This window comes from Drosophila persimilis, unplaced genomic scaffold (assembly GCF_003286085.1).
Source record: "Drosophila persimilis strain 14011-0111.01,24,50 unplaced genomic scaffold, DperRS2 tig00003933-arrow-pilon, whole genome shotgun sequence".
Classification (NCBI taxonomy): Eukaryota; Metazoa; Arthropoda; class Insecta; order Diptera; family Drosophilidae; genus Drosophila; species Drosophila persimilis.
The window spans coordinates 884,325-909,512 of NW_020825706.1; the positions used below are offsets into that span (position 1 = coordinate 884,325).

A 25,188-nucleotide genomic window follows, 5' to 3' on the forward strand; every position below is an offset into this window, starting at 1 on the left:
TCATATTTTAATTTTTTATTTTTTGATTAAAATGTTATTTAAAAATTTAACTAAATATTTAATCTAAATATTTTCATATTTTGATTTACAATAATTCCTACAAATGTAATATAATTTAATATTGAAATGAAATATTTTCACTTTTTTATATAAAATATTTCATTTAAATTTATTTTAATTTAATATTCAAATTAAATATTATCATTTTGTTATTTAAACTTTTTCCTAAAAATTTAATTTAATATTTAAATCAAATATTTTACTTTTTTTTATTTAAACTTTTTCCTACAAATCTCATTTAATTTAATTTTCAAATTATATATTTTAATATATATTTTATTTTAAATTTCTTTATTTCAAATATTTCCTAAAATTTCATTTCATTTAAAATTTAAATTACATATTTTCATGTTCTGATTTTAAATACATATGTCCCTACAATTTTAATATAGTACATATATTTTTATTTATTTCATATTTCTAATAAATATATTCCCCACAATTTTAAAATGTTATATTTATTTTAAAGTTTTTATATTAAGATTAAATATGATGCCATATTAAGAAGACTTTTTAATGCATTTATATTTAAATCAAAGTAAATTATTTTAAATTTCATAATTTTTTAAAATTTAAAACCCGAATATTTAATTGAAATATGTTTTTTCTCAGAGTGTAGACAGCAGATGGGAACAGAAGTGAACAGAATTACACACGAACAGGGAGCAGAGACAGGAATACCGACAAGGCCAATACCAAAAAAAGGCAGCTGGCGAGAGAGAGAGAGAGAGGGAGAGGGGGGGTAGCGAGGAGGAGCCTTCAAGACTGGCAAAAGCTTTGGGGATCTACGGGCCAAGACAGGCGAAAAAGTGAGCTGGAAAGTTACTTGTATTTGATATGGTGTTAAGGCGACACCTCGGACCACCCATACTCCCCCCTCTCTCTCTCTCTCTCCCTCTCCACACTCTTCCCATTTCTCCGTGAAAGTATCTCCTAAGCACACACAAAGCCACAATGAAATGTCATGTTATTTATTTATCAGTGATTTTTATTAGAAGGAGAGACGTCAAGGCTGCTTACAAACAACAAAAAAATGTATTAACTAATTGCTTACATTCAAGGTCATTCCGCCACACCTTTCCCCGCACCCCGCCCCCACCAGCAGCATTACAAAAATCTGATTCTCAAGGGCATTGCCCGTGGCCTGCCAGTCTGTCTGTCTCTCATTCTGATAAATGAGAAAATTCCACAACAACAAAACTTGGCCAAAAACCAAAAATGATTGAGGCTTTTGTGTGTTTGTGGCTTCTGATTATCTCTTGCGGCCAAAGGAACAGTCACCTAATGACCAATTCAGAGGGCAAAAGAAGGGGTAAACATGGTTAGAGGGGAGGGGTAGAGACTTACTCAAATATTAATATGGTTTTTGCTTGAATTAAGGGCTTGATAGTATTTCGAGGGGGTCTTCCCACTGCTTGAAATATTACACAATGATTAAAGTTTTACTTTGGAAAAATGTGGCCTAAATTGTTAAGAAAAGTCATGGGAATTTATTTATAATTTAGAGCATATTTTTGGGGCATTTTTGGGATATTCTTTTTTGTCACATTTTCGGCTTTTAATTTCTGTTTCTTTTGTATGAAATTTTAGAAAATAATTATAAGTACTTCTGGTTATATTTTAAGTCAATGAAATAATGATTAAATGTGTGTGGAAAATTCCAGGAAAATGTCAGGAAATTTTTATTGTGTAATTGAAAACTTTTTAGATTTTCATTTAATGTAGTAATTTTTGTGGGTGTTTTCGAAGTAAGAAATAGTTAGTTTTTAGTGAGAAAATATTGATAAAATATGGGGAAAATGAAGGAAATTTTGTAACAGGAGATTGCCATCAAATTTAATTAAATATTACAAGCCAAGGTAAAAGAGTTTTTTCATCACTCAACCAAGGATATCCTCTATTGAAAAGGAGTCGGAAAATCCCTAAGTTCTTTCTAGCACAAAGGTTTGCTTTCAACCAAAAGAAAATGGATCTTTGGAGATGATTTTCCGTGAATGAAAATGAATCAACTGCTTAAAATTTGTCTGTTTTGTGTGTGGGGCATGCAACGTTTGCCATTGCATTTAGTTATTTCGGGCACTCCCTTTTGCACAGGGTCTTTGGGTGGCAGCGACACATGGAAATTTGATGCCACATACTGTCCCTGCCCCGTGCCCCTGCCCCGTGCCCCATCCCCGTGTGTGCATGTCCCCTGTGGCATTACATTTTATCAAAGTCTCAACGCGCGCTTTGTGGCGTCTGCTGCTGCTGGCTGTGGCAAGTAAAATTTGATCCGCTGCATGGAGGACACTGTTACAAAGGCTTTGCCGCACTCCCCCGCCCCCCTCTCTGGGGCGTCTCTGAGCCGCTCGTTGTGGGGTATTATAAATCAAAGTCAGGTGTGTGGCATGCGGCATGCGGCAGCATCCTTTTAATTTTTCGCCTACGTGGAAATTAGTTGCGTAAATCCCAACACGAGAACGCACTCGACGCCCGACGCCCGACGACCGACTCTCGACAACGCACTCTCTGCCTTCTCTAGCAACAAATTAGGCAAAAAGCTTATGTAGGAGCATGTGGCAAGTTGTGTGCGTGGGGCAGTGGCAGTGGCAGTGGCAGGGCCAGGGGCATAAAAATGAATACGGCAGATGGTAAACTATCCGCTTAATAGTGCGGGAGGCAGGGGGCTGGGGGGCGGGCGGCAGGCGTGCAATAAACCAACACAGAAAAAGAGCCCCAGAAAGAGCCCCCAGAAGGAAGGCGGGGGCAGACACAGAGGCAGCCAGGCAGTGGGTGGCGGCCTGGAGGGGGGATGTACCGTCTTTGGGGAAATTAAAGCGTGGCAAAAAAGTGCCCAGGCTTCATGTTAATTTTCATTAAAATTATATTAACTTGTAACGTGGCATGCCCCACACCCGCTGCTGCTGAAAAGACTGGGGCATATGAGGCACAGAGGTGGCCAGGGGGCGAGGGGGCTGGGGGCAGAGCAGAGCAGAGCAGAGCACACATGGATGGAAAATGCGACCAAGCGACTAATTTTTAGTGTCCTTGCAAGTTTATCCATGAAAAGGCGCGGAGGCCAAGGAGGGGTGGCGGGAAGGGGGTATGTGTGTGTGTGTGTGCCATATCCTGCGGGACACTTAAAATATTTAAATGCGCAAAATAATAAATTAGGAAGTTTTTTTTCCTTTTTTTGGGGAGAAGCTATGGAATTTTTGGGCTTTTGTGGAGGGGTTTTTCGAAGGTTAAGCAGGAGAGAAAGGTGAAAGGCAAGGGAGGGAGGGAGACCTTGCCCCATGCTCATGTCCGTGTCCATGTACAGGGCTCTCCTGACACCTAACATGACAGCCGCCCGGCACAGGACACCCAGTGTGAGGCCGCAAGGAGGCTTGGGGTTAGCTCAAGTGAAGTGCAGTGCAGGGCTGAGGGGATCTTTCGAGTGTGAGATGAGGCGAGGACCGCCAACTGGGTCACTCGGCGGTAAGCAGGAGCCGGGCTCAGAGGCGGGAAGGGACAGACAGAAGACAGAAGACCGGGGCTTAAATAATAAAACTCCAAACTTAAATAATGAAAAGCAGGCAAAAACCAAGGCAGGGAAATACAATTTAAGGCGGCCTTAAATATATGTTTTAGAATTTATTTCTAATAAATTATGGATTAAACTTAACGAGAAAAGAAATTAAAATATATAGGGTCGGAAACGATTTTATTTGTATATATATTCCTAACGCAACAGTATTCCTACTTTATGTTAAAGGCTTTTCTGATTGAAATTTCGAGGATAATAATGGAAAATAAATATCTGGTTATTTTAGTTTATTTTCACTTTATTTGTATCTCCTTTTCCTTATTTATTTTATTTAATTCTGGTGAATAAATATTTATTTTTGTTTTTATCTCTTTATTTTGTGTCTGGTATATTTAATTTTTAGTGCTTGTTTAATAATATTTTTTGTTATTTAATTTTGTCTATTTTTTTAATCTGGTTTGTACTAAAAATTTTTGTTTTTTTTTATATAATTAATTTATTTTTATCCGTTTATTATATTTGTATATTTTGCATATTACTTTAACAGTTTTGTGATACAATTTTTTGATTTATTTTTTAGTTATTAATTTTATTTAATTTTTACCTTAAAAAATTTATTTTAAAGGGTTTTCATTTAAACTTTCTGATTTATTTTTTATTTTATTTATTTTTGACTTTAAAAAAATGTATTTTAACAGTATTTCAATTTAATTTTCTGTTTAATATCTTTTTTATTTTAATCTGCTATATTTTTTTATTTTTTCTGTTTCTTACATTTTTTTCTAAATTTTTTAAAACTAGGTTTTATTGGATTTTGACTTTTTTTAATCGGAATAAAGCTGCCAGATTAAGAGGTGATTTTGCAAAGGCAAAAAGGCTGCCTAACATCGAAAAAAATAGACTCCTTTTTAGCTTTTAAAATTGTGAAATTAAAAGCAAAACTAGGAGAACATTTTAAACGCTTCGACTAGACCAAAAAACCCGCTGCCTCCAGTAGGGAATAAATTTAAACCAAACCCTAAACGCAAGGCATATATCATTTCGATTTACCTTTAAGCATTTTTCCACTCTGCCATAACGGAGGCCGCCATCTCTCTCTCTCTCTCTGTCACTCTTTGGCCAACACAAACACAAATACAAACACAGAAGAACCGCGTCTAAACATTTATTTACACTTGGGGCGTGGGGGAGGCGCCTCCAATGGACACATCTGTCATTATTGTAATTGTCAAGTGCCCCGCATGAACCCAAAGCCGCACAGATACAGATACATCTGAGATATATATAAACCATTATGAGTTCTCTTTTGGCCCATAATAAAGTCGATGCGAATGGCTCTGGCGGGGCGTGGGCATGGGGCGGGGGGGCGTGGGGCAAGGCGTCTAGGTGTGCGCTTTACGAGGAGTCGGGTCGGTTGGCGGCAGTTGGCCATTTATTATGTTGCCACATAAACAATATTTTATTTAACATCATTACCCACAAAAGCAGGTCCATGTGTGCGTGCCTGAGTATCTGTATCTGAGTATCTGTGTATCTCTGCATCTGTGTGTGTGCGTCTATAAAAATTGTCAGCTTTTGTGGTCTGTCTTTGGGAATTATTTCACGCTTTGCTTTATTATAAAACACTTTTATGTTTATGTCTTCATATAACCCCCCAAAAACACAGCAGCAGCAGCAGCTTCCGTTTCCGTTTCCGTTTTGTTATTGTTTCAGTGGCGGCGTCTGTTCCTTGGCTTTTCATTGCACCTCCCACTTGTGCTGTAAACATAAATTTCACGCCACAAGCAAAGGCAACACAGAAGATACACAGAAAGACAGATACAGATACAGATACTCCCGTATGCCATGTCTCCGAGACACTCGCGTGTGACAATAAAGCGCATCATAATCACACACACAAAGGCGGGAGAAAGGAGCAAGGATAGAGAGAGAGAGGGAGAGAGAGGGAGGGGGAGAGCTCTCTCTGACTGTGGAAAGCCTATAGAATTTCCCTGTCTGTCAGCTGTAAAAATTCGCTTCAGTTAATTAAAACAAAACATTTTGCAATTATACAAAAAAAAAAAGGGCGAAAAAAAGGAAAAAATCCAGCAAGGAAAAGGATCTAAAGGGAACGATAAAGGGACATGGCTGGCGGCGCGACTGCAGCTGCTGCATAGATACACATGCCACACACTCACACACACTCACACACTCTGTGTGGCAACATTATGGTGATGCTCTGCTCTTCTCTGCTCTGCTGTGGCACTGCCAAGAGTTATTGTCATTGCAGCTGTTGCTCTTTTCTGCCGCCTGCCTCCTGCTGCCTCCTGCCGCCTCCTGCTGCCTGCATTTTATTATTATTTTTTGCTGCTGCTGCTGTTGCACCTCTTGTCAACGAGGCAGCCAAGCATCATCATGAATATATTATAAATAATATAAAATTATGGGTGTGCTGATGGGCGTGTGTGTTTTCTTTAAAGGTGCAGCTCTAATTTTTGATGTAAAATAAAGCCATAATTTATTGAAACCGAAGGCAGAAAAGCCCGAAAGAAAGTTGCCCAACGGATAGTAGGGATTTTGTTGTGGGATTCTGGGGACCGATTCAGTCGAGGAGGCAGCAATGAGGCATAGGTGAAGCATCTCAGAGGCCTCGTGGAACAGCTGGGCATTGGATTTAGCTTTTAGAAATAGTATACCTTGAGGAACAATGAGATATATTATCGATATACCCATGGATAGGGTTCCAATTGGGCTTTGAAGTGAAGAAATATCTCGGAAAAAGGTTTTCCCTATAGAAACCCTATAGAATAGTTGAAAGAACCATTTTAGATCCTTCTTTTAGTGGTTTTAGGAATTATATATTATGAAAATTAAACAAATACTATTTCTGGGAGAACTATAAAATATATTATATATATATATTCAGGGATAGATCTTCAAATAGGGCTCCAATTGGCTTTTTTTGTGAAGGAATGCCTCAGAAAAAGGTTTTCCCCAAAGAAATGTTCAAATAATTGTTCTTCAAACATTATAGATCCCTCTTTTAGTGGTTTTTGGGTATTATATTTTATGAAATTTAACCAAATACTATTTCTTGAAGGACTTTAAGATACATTCTCGATATAGCGAAGGATGGATCTTCAAATAGGGCTCCAATTGGCTTTTTTTTGAAGGAATACCTCAGAGAAAGGTTTAACCCATAGAAACCCCAAAATACTTGTCTTAAAACCTTTATAGATCTCTCGTTAAGTGGTTTAAGGTATTATATCTTATACAAGTTACTCAAATACTATTCTTAGGGGAACTGTTAGATATATTATCGATATAGCGATGGATAGATCATTAAATTGGGGATTCTTATGAAGAATTACCTCAGAAAAAGGTTTACCCTAAATAAATGTTCAAATAATTGTTCTTCAACCATTATAGATCCCTCTTTTAATGGTTATAATACCTATAACAGTATATGAATATTACTTAAATACTATTCCTGGTAGAACTGTACGATATATCCTCAAAAAGGTTCCAATTGGGCTTTGAAGTGAAGGAACACCTCAGAGAGAAGCTTCCTCTAAAGAAACATACCAATAATGGTTCTAAAACCTTTTTAAGACCCCCTTTTAGTGGTTTTAGCTATTATATTTGAGGGCTTTATAGATCCTTATAAGAAATCAACCTTTTTTCCTAGCAAACATTTGCCAGAGACCCCTAAATACCCCGCTAAGCGTAGTAGCTCCTCTTTCTGCTTTCCTTTTCCCCCGTGTCTCTTTCGCTGTCTCATGTAGCCATGCAATCAATCAATCAATCAATCAGTGGTCACACAATCAACATGATTAGACGACCCCGCCGCGCGTTCCGTTTAATTAGTCTCCAACGTCTCCAGCCATGGAGAAGAGCGTGAAAAAGTTGTTAACACCATTTGTGGCAGTGGCAGTGGCAGCGGCTGTGGCAGCCACACGCGGCGCCAATTGTACTGTTTTGTGCCGTGTCCAAAATGGTTTTAGATTAATGGTTGTGTCCGTGCCTGAGACAGAGTACGGGATGGGGGAGGGGGGGTCAAAGAATTAGGTCATATGCCACCTTCAATGTGTCGTTGCATGCGGCTTATCAAAGGAGTAGTGCTGGAGTCCAGGGGTTCCAGGAGTCCTGGAGATTTTTATTAAAAAATTAAGCCTAATTTTATAATTTACATATCCGCGTGGAAGCCGGGAGGAAATGGGAGTAGGAAGAGGGCTCCAAATGGGGGAAAGAGAGGAGATAATACACCGAAAAAAAGGGAAGTAAGGGAGGAGGTATTACCCAGCCACGAATAGGGGAAAGAGAGGAGATATTACCCCCCCATGAATGGGGAAAAAGGGAGGAGGAAGGAGGAACTTCCCACCAATAAAAATGTGAGACAGAGAAGAGGAAATGCTCCTCCTCCAGAGATAAACCCACCGCCCAGACAGGGGGTTTCCTCCGCCAAGGAACCCCCCACGGCTTTTCCTGTGCCCCCTCCCCCCGTCCCCTGTGTGTGTGTGTGGAAAAGACGCAGACAAATTATGGACAAATTATGTCGACCTGGAAATGAGCAAAAGCGGCGGTGGCGGCGGCGGCGGCGGCTGGCCTCTGGTCTGGGCATAGAAAGAGCGCCTCATTATGTACCCACTACCCAGCCCTCTGCCTTCCTGTGTTGTCCTCCCCCCCTCGTCTATTTGCATGCGTGGTGGTGTCCTTTGGCTTGGGGGGGCTTTCGTTCTGGCTCTGCGGCTAGGCCGCATATTTAAATCGCAGGAAGTCAGGCAGCGGCAGCGGCCGTAGGTTTATCCTGCGGGCAGTACTATCCATGTGTGTGTGTGCGTGCGTGTGTGTGTGTGTATGGCTACTTCCGGTCGTTTGTCGCCATTTTGCTACCATAATGTGTCCTCCTCGTCGACGTCGTTTGGCAGCCGCAAGGCATTTGTTGATTTAGTTTTTTTTCTCTCTATTTGCTGACGACTTTTCCAGGCTTTTCTTTTTGTTTTTTGCTTTTCATTCTTTTAATTTAACAGCAGGGCAAATATTTAGGTCGTACAGCCCCCCCTGCACCCCCCTACACCCCCCCTCTAGAGCCCTCTGCTCAATATTAAAAATGCAACAAAAAATAAAATCATATTTCTTTTCTTTTTTTTTTGTTGCATGAAGGAGTCTGCAAAGTGGACGCTGCGCAAATTTTTGTTGTTGTATTATTTAGTAAAAAGTTCACTTGAGCGTGTAGTGGGGTCAGGGGGCAGGGGGGGCAGGGGGCATGGGGGCTACAGGCCCAGAGGCACAGGAACCCAGTGATAAGCCGTGTCGGCAGTTTTGCCGGAAATTGAGGCTGAAAAAAAAACCAAACAGAAGAAATTGTTGCAGTGTTGCAGGTGCAAAAGTGTATGCCCCCGCCCCTCCCCAATTTGGTAGGTTCTTGGGTGGCCGAAAGGGGGGAGAGATGGAGAGAGGGAGGGAGGGAGGCTGTAAAATGTAAACCATGAAATATGCAAGGCAGGTCGGAGGAAGGCTTTTAAAATATTGCTTAAATTTTGTATGCCAGAATCCAGGCCGGATCCAGGCGGCAGGATTTAATTGAAAGGGGAGGCCAGTGTCCATCGAAAAATGGGGGACATCTCCTGCACTGCACCCCCCCTGCTATACGAGATCTTTAAACTGATTTTCATTGAGTCAATCAATTTACATTTTCCCCGCTCCATCGTCTCCATTCTGGCCTTCCGTTCCATGCTGTTCCTTCCTGTTGTTCCTTTCGCCGTTTTGTTCCATGCTGTTCCCCTCTGCTGTTGGTTTCTCCGTTCTGGCTTGCCGATCCATGCTGTTCCTTTCCTCTGTTCCTTTCCTCATTCGGGAACTCCGTTCCATGCTGTTTCTCTTCTGCCGTTCTTTTCTACGTTCTGGTATTCCCATTCTGTTCTTTTCTGCTGTTCCTTTGATCATTCTGGCATTCCATTCCGTCGAAAACTGTTCCTTTCTGCTGTTCCTTTCTCCGTTCTGTCCTACCGTTTCCTGCTATTCCGTTCTGTGGCTCCGCTCTGGCATTCCCTCCGTTCCATGCTGTTCCCTTCTGCTGTGCCTTTCCCCGTCCTGGCATTCCATTCCATGCTGTTCCCTTCTGTTCCTTCAAATAATGTCAAATCGTCTGACAAATGCAGACGATTATACGGCTAAAGGATATACATATATCCCGCAGGAAATCCTCGAATCGGGAGCTTGAAGAATTGAATGCAAATCAAATTTCGAATGGCTGTAAAAACAAAGGCTGCGAAGGGGAACAGAGGAAACAAAGGGGTGGGGCAAGGGGCACGTTTAAGGGGAAATGCTAAGTCAAGCGACTAAATTACCATTCACTTGCCACCCACTAAAAAAACAATACCCCTGCCACCTGCCACCTGCCTTCCTGCTTTCTTTTCACGTAACTTTTTCAGGCAATCTTTAACTCTTTTTCCACACCCTTCCCTCTGTTGTTTCTGCCCCTCTCCCCACTGTTTATTGATTTCCCTGTGTGACAGTTTTTCCGTGCTGCATAAACTTTCGCTGGCTTTCCTTCCTTTCGGGTGACTCTTTTTCTTGCAACCGCAAATTCATTTCAATTGGCCACAAGTGTGTGTCTGTGTGTGTGTGTGTGTGTGTGTGTGCTGCACTTCCGTTTCTGCTCGCAAATTTAATGTGATTTACAATTTAGACGATGTGCAGACATAAACGATACCGAAAGAGCGACGGCAAAAGCACACAGGGAAAATGACAGGAAAAACAGCGGGAAATGCTAGACAGAGAGAGAGAGAGAGGGACAGTGGGGGAGGGGAGGGGAACTGCCTCAAGGGTCATGGAACTAAGTTTATTGTGCACATTTAAATGAAATTGCTGCGCTCAATTTATTCGCTAAACGCCAAAAGGCATTGGCCCAGGCCCAAGCCCAGGCCCAGGCCGAGGCCCAGGTAAAAAAAAACGCAACAAAAAAGAGCAAGAGAAAAAAACTATCATTCCACGGGGCATAAAAACATTCACACTGCCAGGCTGCAACTGCAACTCCAACTACAACTCCAAACTCCACTCCGTGCTGTGGAGAACCCACTACCCCCCGCTGCCCATCGCTGCCCATCGCTTATTCATTTCATTTCGTTTCGTTTGGTTTTTGCATTTCGAATACCCTTTCGCAGGGCACGAGGAGGGTTCTGTGGATTTGAAGAGCTGTTTGGAGGGCCCCAAGAGGGATTTCATAAATCTAAGAGCTTAAGGTTCTATGAAATATCAGAAAGGGAGATTGGGAAATTCCTATCTTTTATTTGTATTTTTTTTTTGCTTGATTCTTGGCTCTTGAAACACTTTTTCAAGCTTTTAATCTACCAAATTGTGGGTTTAGAATATATATATATTTTTTTATTAGTTATTTATTTGTTTTTTTTTAAGATATTTGAATGGCAGCTAAGATTGTTGGCCAAGAGCATGATTTTTCGTGGAAAAATTACACATAAAAGAGCGAGTTTTTTTGTGGGGTTTTAGCAGAATTTATAGAAAAAAAAACAACCCCTTAAATATTAAAATCATTTAAATATTAATCAAATAATATATTGAAAATATATTAAATATTTAATATCAAGAGTTCATTATATTTTTGGAGTTAATACAAAGAAAATGCCAAAAAAAATTTAAATTTCCCATAATTTTTGAGGTTTAAAATAAACAAAACAAACAAACGTTAAAAATTAAAACAGCTAATATTTTAAATATCAATAAATCATAATTTTTATGGATTTAATGCAAATTTAAAAAAAAAAATTATTTGAAATTAAAAAAACCTACAATTTTAAATATCATTAAATCATAACTTTGTTGGAAGTAAAACAAAGAAAAACTCCATCAAAAGAGCTAGATGATTCTCAAAATTTTGTAGTTAAAACATTTAAAACAGTTAAAATTAAAAAAAAAATTAAATTTTTTTTTTTATAGAAAATACAAAGAAAATTCCATTAAAATTCACATATTTTTTCTAAGTTTAAAAATAAATAACAACAAAAATGTACTCAAAATTGTGTATTTTTTACCTAAAAAAACAACCAAATATTTAATATTAATATTTATGGTTAAATAAAATAATCTATTAATTTGAAATATATTAATTTTGAATATTTTGCTTAACAAATTAAAAGTAAGTGCATCTAATATTCCGCAAACAAAAACAACAACAACAATTGATAGTTTTTGTCTGTTTTTGTGATTGTTTTAACAATGGCAATGGCTATAGTTTTATGGCCCTAGGAGCCACCAAGTCCTTGTTGCCATTCCCTCCCCCCTCCAACCGTCCCTCCCTCCGTCCAGAGTCGTTTTATGAAATGTGGTGCATATTGTTGGCATAATTGACTGGGTTTTTGTCATAGGTTTTTGCTTGACATTTTTTGTTGTTGTGTGTCTTTTGCCTTTCATTTCCGTTTCCCGTCTAATGTGCCATTTGTTGACTGTTTTGTTGCCCCCGGGGCATGGGGCATTGCTGCCTCCAAATGGGTTCACTGGCTGCACACAAGTGACTTGGAATTTGTCGAAAAGCGGCAGCAAAGCGAAAGAGTTATGACTAGATCAATATCGTGGGAAAGAGGGGGTGGGGGGCCATGTTTTGCCACTTTGTGGCTTAGTTCTTTCTCTTTTCTAAGTTTTAGTTGCCTCTTCTAAGTTTAGTCCTTGAGGGAAGCCCTCCTTTGGGGTAGGGGGAGCTGCTGCTGCCTCTCAATAAACACTTGCCACACACAGCTCTTAATTACCTCCAATGCAAAACTTCTGTAACAGAGGCAGAGAGGGAGAGGGAGGGAGAGCGCACGAGTAAGTAGTAGGCAGTGACCTGCCACACACCTTGCCACCTTGCCACAGCTACTTCCTGTGGCCTGCTACTGTCTCTTGCTGCTCCTTCTGCTGCTCCTCTTCCTGTTTTTTTCTGCTCCTCACTTCAGTGCCTGTCATATGAAAGTTTTTGTCCAAAGGGGAGCGCTTGCCGGGGAGGGGGTGGGGAGCGACCAGGTTGTTCTGACTGCGTGTTAAACAACAAAAACGTGTGGCAGCAACTTTCCAGTCAAAGTTTTCATGACTCTTTTGTCAATTACCGTTAGTTAGGCAGAGGTTTACGGGGTGGTAATGGCAGCTCTAGAGTTGATATTAGTTGTGGGGGGACAAGTCGATTTGCGTGGGGGGCGAGAGGCGGAGGTCTACTTAGCCTTTTCCATTTCCACAGAGAGAGATATGGCGATCTAGTCCGCCTTTTCCATATCCTGAGAGAGGTCGAGCCTTCTCCCTTTCCTGAGAGAGGACCTCTACTACTAAGCCTTCTCGATTTGTGCTTACCTTCCCTCTCTTTCGCTCTGTACCTCTCTTTCTACGGCCTGTCTTTGCTGTTTCCCAATTAATGCCCCAAACAAAACTTTGGCTATTCATTTGCCCAAGACAGACGGACAGGAAGACATTTAGATAGATGGACAGGACAGAACAGAACAGGACAGAACAGGACAGGACATACTCCCTCGTGTAACTCATGCGAATGTCTGTTTGTGTGTCGTGGCCTAATCTATCATTATTGATTGGCATTAAGTTGTTGCCTGTGTGCAAGGCCTGTGTGTGGCGTGGTGGCATTAGGTAATGGCCTTCAAATTAATGAGCATTTATTTATGGCAGAGGAGAGCCCACAGTCCAAAGCTCAGAGCCCAGAGCCCAGAGCCATGTAATCCCCCCAAAAAGGCGAGTACCAGAGAGCAGGAGAGCAGCAGAGAGAGTGGCTTAGTGGCCGCACAAATATGCGAGAATTTTAATTAAAACTCAACTAAAATGCATGGAAACCTTACAGTCCTTGGACTCCACTCTCCCTCCCCCTCTCTCGTGTCTCTGTCTTGCCGCTGAAACCCAAACGAAACCAATGTTCCTGTCGGCTTAAGCCCCTGTCCTGTGTGTCTCCTTTTTAGCCTCTTCTGCGCCCACAAACTAATTCCATATCTCTCTAACCAACTCTCTCTCTCTCTTTCTCTTTCTCTTGTGTAATTGCAGCGGACAACAGGATGTGAGGAGATGTGCAAAACAAAAAAAAAGGATTTGAAATTACATTTTTAATGCCTGTTGCAGGGGCGCCAAATGAGCAACACGTGCGCGCTTTATGTTAAATATTTATAAAAAAAAACACACACACACACACACACCGAAAAAAAAGTACAGCCACGTCGAAATTCTATTAAATATTCATCTTAACGGTTATGCGACCTCTTCTTCTTCTTCTTTTTCTGTTCAAACAGCGGCTAAAAAATGAATGTTTGTTAATATTAAAATGAATTTATGTGCCAGAGCCCGAAAGTTTTTAATTAAGTGAAAAGCCAGGCAAAACGCACGAAAGAGAGTGAATGAGGAAAAGCGAGTGACAGATAAACGAGATGTTTGAACAGAAAGCGGCAACAATTTATTTGCATATTCAATGCTCATCTCATAAGCTGGTGTCAAAGTGAGCTTAGAATAATAATCAACGCTTAGACAGTGCCATAAGGATCTACCAGCTACCAACAGCAGGAGAAGGAAGAGCAACAGCCACAACAACAACAACAACAAACAACAGCAACAATCATGACCTTCGCACTGATGCTCTGGCTGGTTGTCGTGGGAGCCGTGCACTATACGGACTCCCATGAGCATGCAGATGGTTTTAAACCAGGTGAGTTTTTTCAACACAGAATTAAGAGAACAAAAAATGAAGGGAAAATGTGGGAAAAATCTCAGAATTATTAAGTATGATCGTATCTAATCGACTGCCAAATTTGGTTTGGATTGGCTGATTGGTTTGGCCAGAAAGCACAAAAGAAGTTGCCGTTGGGATGTTTGAACACCTGGCCTGCGTTGTTTTGCAGGCTAGCAGCATAGCGCTTTTCATTGCCTACTTTTGGCGTGTTTATTTAATATATTTTATATTTTATTTCTTTGGTTGACAGATCACACACACACTGTTGTTGCCAGTTTATGGCAAAATTATTTATTTACAAAAAGTGTTGCCTCCGATTTTTTTGTGTGTGGTGGAAAATGTTATTTGCGGATTGTTTGCCCTGCCATTTGCCGTATTTGTTCGCACCGAGCGGCATTTTCATTCCACATTCGGGTGTTTTTTTCTCCAGTCGTGAAGACAAATAAAATTTAATTATGCATCCAAAAAGTTATACACATTTTTAATTAGTCATTTGTTAACTTTTGTTTTGAAAAGCGTTTATGGCGCAAAGTCACGAGAGGAGGGAAAAACGTCTGAAAAGTCTCTGCCCAAAGATAAGGTTTATTATATGGCTAATTAGGCGGCAAAATGGCCAAAGAGAGAACAGCCAAAATTATTATGGAATAAAATTATGGAACGTATTTTGGAAAGGAAAAAGGAAGTGGGTACTTTTTACGTTTTATTTCTAAGGAATTTGAGGGAAAAAATGTGTTGCATATTTTGTATGAACTTTTTTTATGGGCATATTTAAGCATATTTACGGGGAAGTTTTTCAAAAAAGGTACGGGCTCTTTTTTATGATTTATTTTTGGCTAGAAACAATTTTCGTAGAAAATTAAATGGAAAGGAATATCTTTCTTTTTTAAATTAATTTTAAAAAGTTTTGAGATATTTATTGTTTGTAAAATAAAAAAGAAAAAGTAATATAATTAAATTATAAATGTTAAAGAAATATAAAAATACCGAAAAACTGAGAATAGAGTGGGTCTTTAATACTTTATCGAAAGATTTTCTTGGGGGACTATACGAAGAAATTTTATAATCAGGCAGGCTCCGTTTTTCATTTACTTTTGCGGATTACGTTTTCAGCCAAAACGTTTCGTTTTCGTTTTAAGGTGTTCCATTTTTCACATATTTTTTTTATCGATATGTTACATTTAGAAGTCCGAATTAAATTGGGCGGGAAACAGCTGTGCTCACCCAGATTTTCTGTTGAGCGCATGTTACAAGCACAGTCTGAGCTGTTACATGCACATTTGTGCTGTTATACGCAAAAATTTATTAATTTCCAACGTTCCGATAACCAAATCGGAATGCGTCAGCTGCTTACACCAAAACGAAATTTGTTGTTGCTGTGGCCAATTTTTTCCGAGTCAAATTTTAGGTTGGGTTAAAATAAAATTATTTATAAAGAAAGCACAAGTTAAATTACCCTGATATAGGTATCAAGTTTATGTTAATGCATCAATAAGTCATCTATTTTTTTCCTTTTGCAATTAAGGTTCGTTTTGTTGTATAAAAAGCCGTTTACTTTTCATTTCGTCAACGAAAATGTTTTCGTTTTGAAAACGAAGAAATCTTGCGGAATGGGAAAAAGAGAGCCCCAATTTATGTGATTTCAAAAGTAAATCGGAAAACTTTTGTGAATGTGAAAAACGGAGCCTGGCTGAATAATATTTGGTGATAAATATAATGAAAAAAAAAATGTTTTCTGTTTGAATTATATTTTAGGTTAAAATTATGAATTTTTACTCTATGTATAGCCTTCTGTTCCTTTAGTCCTTTTCGTATATATGTATATCTTATATATATTATTCTCATATCCCTCCCTTAAGAGATCCGTGCCTAATAATGGATTGAGAAAATATTCCGAAAATACTCAGAATATATTACGAAAATATTCTGAAAATAATCCTAAAATATTCCAAAAATACTCTGAAAATATTCTGAAAATACCTTCAAAATAATCACAAAAATACTTTGAAAATATTCCGAAAATATTGCGCAAATACTTTGAAAATTTTCCAAAAATAGTCCGAAAATATTCAGAAAATACTCCGAAAATATTCTGAAAATACTCTGAAAATATTTAAAAAATATTTAGAAAATATTCCGCAAATACTTTGAAAATATTCAAAAGATATTCCGAAAATACTCAGACAACTTTGAAGTGCATATTCTAAAAAAATGTATCTTAAAGTGGCATTTCCTGTGCCTTTATAAAATCTTTTTTTCTTTTCGAACTTTTTTGTGTATTTCGTATTTTCGTAATTTTTTTCCATTATTGAACATTTACTGAAACATTTTTTATGCCCTGACCAAAAACATTTAAAAGTGTGGTTAAACATTTTCGCCCATTGTTTGCATAAATGAAGAAAAGTTTAACAAAAGCTGCGGAAAAAAGAGAGAAATAAAATTATGCAATTTTATACAACTTCATTATGGGACATGTGCGCTCCATCCTGCTGTCCCCTCGGCCTCCCCCTCCCCTCGCCCTTTTGTAATAAGCGCCAATGTTGGCCACAAATCCACAAAAGCGTCACCTGTGTCACCTGTGTGTGTGTGCCCCCCTCCCCCCTGGCAGGCAGCTACTTTCCAGGACCGAAAAAATGCATAAATTCTCATTTTTATGTGTCTGCTGTTGGACTTTACATTAGCTTTGCCTCTGGATGGAGGTGTCCCCTGTCCCTACCCCTACCCCAATGTTGCTGCTGTTGTTTCCGCCCCCCCTCTGATTATCCCCAGAGAGCTATAAAAATATATACACATATTATACATAAATACTATATATGATGTTATTCAACGCTGGTGACCAAGAGGGAATTTCCGCCAAGCGAAAATTGAGTTAAAACCGGAATAAAACCAGAGTGTACCAGAGGGGAGGGAGGGGTGTTGGGGAGCTGCTTAAACTGAAGGTTAACTATATTTTACGTATCTCGAAGGGTTATAAATTATCGATCATAAGCAAATGTGTGCCCCAGCTGCCACATAAATTACACAAAAGGTTAGAGAGGGGGCGCCCCCTCCCCCCCACCCCTCGCCACTTTAATAAACGCTTTAATTTCATTAACCAAAAAAGCACTTGACGGCCAGGCAGCAGCAGCAGCAGCTTGCGGAAAGCGCCCGTCCGCTTACATAATAATTAGTAAAATAAATTTCACCTAAATACACAGCGGAAAATTCTGCACAGAGTTAGAGAGCGAGAGAGAGGGGAGAGCAAGGTGGATTTTTGGCTGGAAAAACGCACGTAGCACTTACTCTTTGGTCTGGGTCCTTCCTCAAGGCAGGTGGCAGGGGCAGGGGCTGGGGCAGGACAGCATCGTTTGCAACGTCCTCGTTCGAGTCCTGGCTTGTCGTTGGCAAATTATTTCCCATCATTTTTCACGCAAAAAGCGCAAAAAAGAGAGCTGCAGAAGGGAGGGCAAAGGGAGAGAGCCAGACAGCAACGCAGTTGTCAACGTCGCCGCGGACCGGCTCGGCATGGCATTGCGTTCGTGCCTCTGGTCTGGTGTCGATGTCCAAAGACAGGAACAGGGACAGGGACAGGACACCCAACAGACAGGCAGACAGACAGACAGACAGCTAGACAGAGTGGAGCATCGGAGCATCACGGAAGGACGATGCGATGTCATCCTCCCGAAACTGAAATCTAATTAAAGCGTGCAGCAAACGTGCAACAGCCACTGCGGCGGCTGCATGTCTCCGTGCAGTTAGCGGATTCGTCCTGTGCCTCGACAATGACGGAATATTTTGGTAAGCAAAGCGTTCTTTTATGGCTGCCAAAACGTGAGCCATTGCTGGCACAATGGGGCTTTCGAAAGTTCATTTTGGGATTTAACATCAGAATTTAAATAAATGAAGGGAATCTTTAACAAAGAACTAGAGATTTTCGGGGGGGATTTTGTGATATTTTAGGCCTTATTTTGGGCTTTGTAAAATTAAGGAAGTAATTTCTTTCAATATTTCATCAGTTTTGAGGGAAACAACTGTAAATACTTAACAGAATTATTTATAATTATTGCACTTTTATATATTTTTTTTTTATATACATATTTACTTATATTTACATTTCTTATATTTAAAAGATTCTTCAGAATTTTCATTAATTAAAAGAATTAACAGAATTCATTTATAATTATATTATTTATATTTACAAAAATTATTAACCATTCTTCAGAATTTTCATTAATTAAAATATTTAAAATAATTAATTATAATTCTTGAATTTATATATATTTACATTTTTTATATTTACAAAAATTATTAACCATTTTTCAGGATTTTCATTAATTAAAAGCATTAACAGAATTTATTATAATTATTGAATCTTTTTATATTTATATTATTTATATTGACATTTCTTGAATTTACAATAATTACACGCCATTCTTCAGAATATTCATTAATTACAAGTTTTTTAATTCATATTTATTTTTTTTTTTTTAAGCAAGGTATTTATATTTGCATTTTTTCAATAGAACAATCAGCAAATTATAAGTACATTGCATTAACATTTACATTGTATTTTCCGTGTGGCTAAATAGGGGTCTAGGGGGTAGAGCAGTTGGGGGACTCAGTCCCAGCGGGTGGCGGGTGGCGGGTGGCGGGTGGCGGTGCAGGTTGAAGGCAAGGGGTTCGCTCTGTGTCTGTCTAGGCGCTCCAGGTGGGCTTTGGTTAGCCTGAAAATCTCTTGATGAACCCAAGGGACACCGAGTTCTTGGTGGATTTCCTTGTTAGCGGGGAAAGATCACAGAGATAAGCGAAATTCTTGGAAATATAAGCTTCATATTTCTAAAATTGTAAAAGTCACAAAATGTTCTTTAAAGTAGTTTTTTTGGGGCATATAAAGTTGACTTTCTTTTACAGTCTTTCCAGCTCGGAAATCACCTTAAAAACAAGACCAATTAAAGGCCAATGTACACCTAAAATTATTATTTATTATGATCCTACATTCCTTCCTTTCTGCCTGCCTGCCTTTCTTCCTTCCTTCCTTTTTTGTGTGTCATTAAAAACCCTGTCTACGGAAAACAGCAATTAACAGTGCCGCCGCCGAAGCCTAAAAAGTATCCCCGTAATTTTCTAATTCAATTTCTGTGACAGACACATAAATAAAAGATGCAGATACATTTTTTTTGAAAAAAAAACATAACAAGAAATAAAAGAAACAGAAGAGAAAGCAAACCAACAAAAAAAAAAAAAAAATAAATACTGTAAAAGCAATTCCTTGAAAAAAAGGGGCACAAATGTCAGTTTTCCCAACCAGCGGCAGCCACGACTACAACTACAGCCAAAATGTATCTGTGTATCTGTGTATCTTTGAGTGTGGCCTGCCACTACAACATTTCGACGAATCGTTTACCAATTTTCTCTGACTGTTGCAAATCAAAAAGAAAATCCCCCACCCCCCCTTTGCCATGCGCAGGAAACTTTTTAAATTAACTAAAAAAACAGCCAAAAGAACGGAAAAGATGGAAAGGGCACTACGGAATACGGAATACGGAGTAGAAACACGATGTCGTCGCTGGTGGTGTTGGCATTCTGGTTTGAGTGTATTTTAGAGGCAAAGTGGAAAACTTTTAGTGGCATGTTTACAAAATAAACTTCACTGGGCCCAGGCCCAGGCCCAAACGAAATAAAGAAAAATGCTGATTGCCACAGGAGGAGACTCACATCAGAGCAGCGGCAGAGGCAGCACCAGTGGCAGGGCTGGCAGTCAGCAGTGGCACCACTGAAAAAAGATGATTATGATGCGTGGGTGGTGGGGCCTTTGGTGGGGCAGTCGCTCAGCTGACACACATTTTTCGGCAACATTTGGGTTTTTTTTTGGGGGCAAGGTAAGAGCAACACACCAAAAACTTTGGTTTCTGCGTCGGGGCTGAACTTTTGTTTGGTTTGTTGTCACTCTCTGTCACTACCCAACATATAAAAAACACACACAACAAAATCAAGAAAATAAAGAAAGAAAAAGTTTTTTACACCCATTTTGGATACCCTTTAGATGCGCTGGGATTAGGGGTATATTGTTTGAGAGGGAATCGGGATTTATGGTAGAGTCTGTTTCGAGTTTTATTGATAAAACCACGACGGAACACAGACTTCTGTGTCTTTTTATTCCCAATTAAATCCACAAATTGATCCTCCCTATATTTACAATATTTATTTGGTATTTCTGGAAATTAATATTTGTCTCTAATATTTCTTTGCTCACATAAGAAAAGACTGTGGATATTATTGTAGGATTTGTTCCCAGAAAATAAAGAAAACCTCTTCGAAAACTCCACAAATTTCTTGATGAAGATTTAATATTTTAAAATTTTATTTTTTAACAGATTTGTGGCACTTTTGTGTCTATTTATGCCTTTAGAAACTTTAAAAATCTATGGAAATATTCGGGAATTTCTTATTTTGATGGTATTGAGGCTTTAACAGGAAAATATTAAATTATTTAATTTCATTTTAATTTTATTATTTTATTTTCCTATTTTATTTCATTGTATTTATTATATTAATATTTTAGAAAATACAGAATTATTTAAAAGAAATCAGAAAACAGCAAAATATATATTTTGTATTTCAGTTAATTTTATTGTTATTTTTTAATGAATTTATGAATAAAGAAAATACCGACTTATTTAACAAAAAGTTTATTTAATTTTAGTTCTTATTTTTTTTTATTGATTTTTATTTATTTTTGTATTCTTTAGGTATATTTTATAAACAAACAATACGTCGAATTATTTAACAGAAACTTTTGAAAAGCGAAATATCTTTAATTTTATTAATTTGTATTACTATTTTTGTATTTAATTAAATTTTATTTTGTACATTTTAAATACATATGTATGTATTTAAAAAATTGTTAAAATATCGAATTATTTAACAGAAATCGTAGAAAAATTAATCTAGTTTATTTTATTGAATTCTAGTGTATTATTGTTGTTTAATTTTATGTTATTCCTTTTTTATTGTTATATCTTAAATTTTTTTATATTTATTATTAGTACTATTTTTATTTTATTGCCAAAAAAAATGAAAATTCACTCAGAAAATTAGAAAAATTGCCAGTGAAAGCTTTCTGACCTTTTACACTCTCCCAGCGTGGCTTAGCACTGAAGAGGAGTGTTCCCCACGCAACACCCCTTAGTACTGGGTATCCTGAATGTCTCGACTCTCTCCATCTAAAATTTTTCTCGCACGTTTTTCCATTTTTTGTGTCACTTTTGTTGTTGTTTTGTGTTGTCTGTGGTGTGCTGTGGTGTGGTGCCTTTTTTCTGCTGACAGTTGGGCAAACAAAGCATAATTTTTAATCTGGCCAAAGCAAACACTGTTACATATGCCGCACACACACACACACACACACACACACTCTCAAAGAGACCGAAAGGAGATTGGGAGAGTGTGTGGCAGAGGGCGGACTCTTGCACCTGAAACGTGGCTTTTAGCTTGATTGTTGATGGCGACAGCAACGACAGCAAAAAACAGACACAACCGAAAATTATGTTTATTTGGCTTTGTTGCGCATACGCAGCGTATGTTGCATGCCCCCCCGCGCTACGTGACAATATCATCCAGGCCCAAAAAACCACGCCAGCAAAAACGAATACCCGAAATCCCCGAGAACCCCGAGAACCCCGAAATCGCCGATTCATTGAAGAATTCTAATTAACAATCATTCAAAAGCGATTTAACCCGAGGGAAGGTTTTTACCAATTTTCCCATTCATACAACAAATTTTTGACAATTATGAGCGGCATTTTGTGGCGGCAGGTTTATTAATGCTATGCGTGTGTGTGCGTGTGTGTGTGTGGCAGATTGGTTGCCCCTGCAGCTGACATTTAATGACCGCACAATCTGCTATTTTGCGGTAGGGAAAAGGCATTTAAAATTCAAGTTCATGGCAGGAAGGACTGACAGACAGAACAGCAGCTGCCACTGACAGGTGGCCACATCACACACACACACACACATGAGTCGTGGTTGTCGACCCTCGTCTAGACATGCCTCTGCCTCACTTTAAAAATCCCCAATCAGGCATGACAAATGTGCAGCCGGAGAGACGTTGAACCCTTGCTGTGGCTCTTTGGCTTCTGGTAGAGCTGTTTGCAAATTTCTTAGCACGAAATTAGTCGCCATAAACAAATGGCAAACAGAACGGAACAGAGGGGTGGACAGAGGGGTGACAGAGGGGGGGACATGCATTTAGCTGCCTCTAATCGAAAGCAAATAAAATGCATGCCACATACCTGCATGCCATAAACTGTCACTGCCACAGAGGCACAGAGGCAGACAAACACAGATAGATGGATAGATAGATAGAGAGAGGCAGGGAGAGGGTAGGTAGAGGTAGAGGGTCCCCACAGACATTGCCGGATAGACAGCAGTGCCTGGTGGCAGGGCTGGTGGCAGTGCCTGGGGGCAGGGCTGCCTTCTGGTTGCATGCCAAGTCCTCGTTTCTCTCGTCCGTGTAGGTTTTACCATAATTTGCCACTCGGTTGTGTGTGTGGCACACCGAAACCCCTTGCAGGACAAATTAAAATTGTTTACGCAAAATGATATTAACGCTACAGCGAATTGCTTTTAGAGGCGCCACCAAATGTGGGGCAAAAATGGCGAATCAATCTACAAATCAAACGAAATGAAAAATGCCGAAAGTTTCCCTTGCAAAATATCCCCGTGGAAAGAGTGGAAAATAATACACACACCCATAAATAACACACACAGACACACTGCCAGGATCTGTCGCTAATCCTAGGACTGTGTGAGGGGGTGGAAAAAAGGGATCCCCGTCGGTGGCAGTCGGTGGCATTTTTGGTGTCGTTTACATTGTCAGCGCATGTCGCGCTTTAAATGCTTTGATTTCATTTTTCATTTCGGTTGTGTCACAGAGAGGGCTGGAGAGAGGGGGGGAGAGAGAGCTTTCCCGGGGACACACACCTGAAAGGAGAGATTGGGTGCTGCTTCTGGCTCAATTCAATCACAAGCTACTTACAGACAAAGCCATTATTCCTGGCCATGTGTGTGTGTGTGTGTGTTCGTGGAAAATTTGTAGCATACTTTCCCGGGCAGAAGAACCCTTGGAATGCCTCGTTGTGTTGGTGTGTGTGTGCCATAAATAATCCAATTGAAGACTTTGGAGACAAAGGATACACATATCAGGCAGGCTCCTATAAACAATCAGGAAGTAGGCTCTGGCTCAGGCTCTGCGCCTGTGGTTGTGGGAAATAAGCAGGATTAAGGATGCTTAAAAGCAAGACACTCTCTCTCTCTCTCTCTCCACGGAAATTAAACGAACAGCGAGGCATCGAGGTGCCAGAACCTGCCACAATTTGAATCCCAGTTGCCCCCAAAAAATAAGTGCAAAATAAACTAAGAAACGGTAAACATGCAAGGCTCTGCTTTAAGGAGGGTAGAAAATCGTTTATTTAGTTAGTCGGCCAAGTGATTTTCCTGGGCGCTAATGCCCCTCCCTCCCCAAAAAAAAAGGGAGTAGAAGAGGCCTGGGGTTTCAGGAACAAACAACAGGCACAAATTGTCGTTTCGCGCTTCAGTTGAGCAGCCAGCAAGCAGTAGGAGCCGCTTAAAGCCCAGAGTCAACACAAAGCAAGACAAAAAATGGGTAAGCCCCCCCCCCCCAAACCTGCTGCTGGCATTCCTTGAAGCCCACAAAAACCAAAGGAAAACCCAACGCCCACCGTCCCGCATTAAATTGTGTAAATTTTTCTCATGCCTGAGCAAAAAGCGTAAAAGAAAAAAAACACTAGCATCTTAGGCATTTTTCGGCCTGCCTTTTAAAGATGTGCCCTTAACGGCCCGGCCCCGCCCCGGCCTCCTACCTTTCATATCTCTCTCTCTCTCTGTCTCTTTCGGTGGCTTTTTTTCACCTTCTCAAATTGTTTTCGGGTTTTTATTTTCATTTTATTTATTTACTTGTGTGTTCAAAGAGAGCCAGAGAGCGTGTGGGGTAGAGGGGTAGTGGGGTGGTGCCTCTCCTCTTCTGTTGGCCCTGGCTGATTGAATTTTCCAAGCGAGTAATTTTTAAATTGTGCTCTGGTCAGAAGAGAAGATAATTCAATTTTAGTGTTTAGGTTTCTATTACCAGAAGCGAGCGGGCACTGGTTCGCTGGAAAAGTTTCCTTGTGGCCTGTGGTTTCCTTTTTGGACAAAGACAAAGAGAGGGCGAGAGAGAGTCAGTCCATTTACATTGCAACTTTATGATCCGATCTGAATTTTCTACAGGGTGACGGTGGAAGGAGAGAGAGCACACAATTGGTTGGAAAATCAGGGCTGGAATAGGGTTTTTGCACGAGTATTTATCCCACCAGTTAATACTACAAAAATACTAAGAAAATGCTTATAAAATACTACAAATTACTAATTTACTAACTGTATTTTCTATGGTATTTTTTATTCTCTTTTCGTAAAATTTTTTTTATATTTTTATATTTTTTTTTTTATTTTTCAGTATTAATCTGGTCTACAAAAACAACTAGATAAAACCAGAGAAAAAATAGTAAAAATAACAGTAAAAAATACTGAAAAAATAGAAAATACTAATGGTAGTGTTTAGCATTTTTGGTATTTTTTATGGTAATTTTTTTTTATTTTCTTATAGTTTTTTGTCGTAGAATTGTTTCCAATATATTTTTGATATTTTGATTATTAATTTAGTATTTTTCCAGTAATATTTTTTTGTGTGTTTTGGCTAGTTTTTAGTATTTTTAAAGTGTTATATAGTATTTTTTTGTTTTTATCTAAGAGTATATTGCTTTTTTTATTGCTGGTATTTAACGAGTCTTTTTTGTGCTTTTTTAATAGTTTTTTTTTGTATTTTCTTTGCTTTATATTCTGGTATTATATTCGTGTCACCCTTATACTTGTAGTAGGGGGGGCGTACCTGTCATAAAGTAGACCACGC

The 25,188-nt window shown here is 39.2% G+C and overlaps 1 protein-coding gene across 1 annotated transcript in view; it reads left to right on the plus strand.

Annotated features, from left to right (window-relative positions):
- Positions 1-25,188, plus strand: part of LOC6594072 — a 106,241-nt gene that overhangs the window by 22,223 nt on the left and 58,830 nt on the right. The window contains exon 2 of the mRNA XM_002019696.2: positions 13,819-14,228. Coding sequence (XP_002019732.1) covers positions 14,141-14,228 — 88 coding nt within the window. The 5' untranslated portion in view covers positions 13,819-14,140. The remainder of the gene's footprint in view (positions 1-13,818; positions 14,229-25,188) is intronic.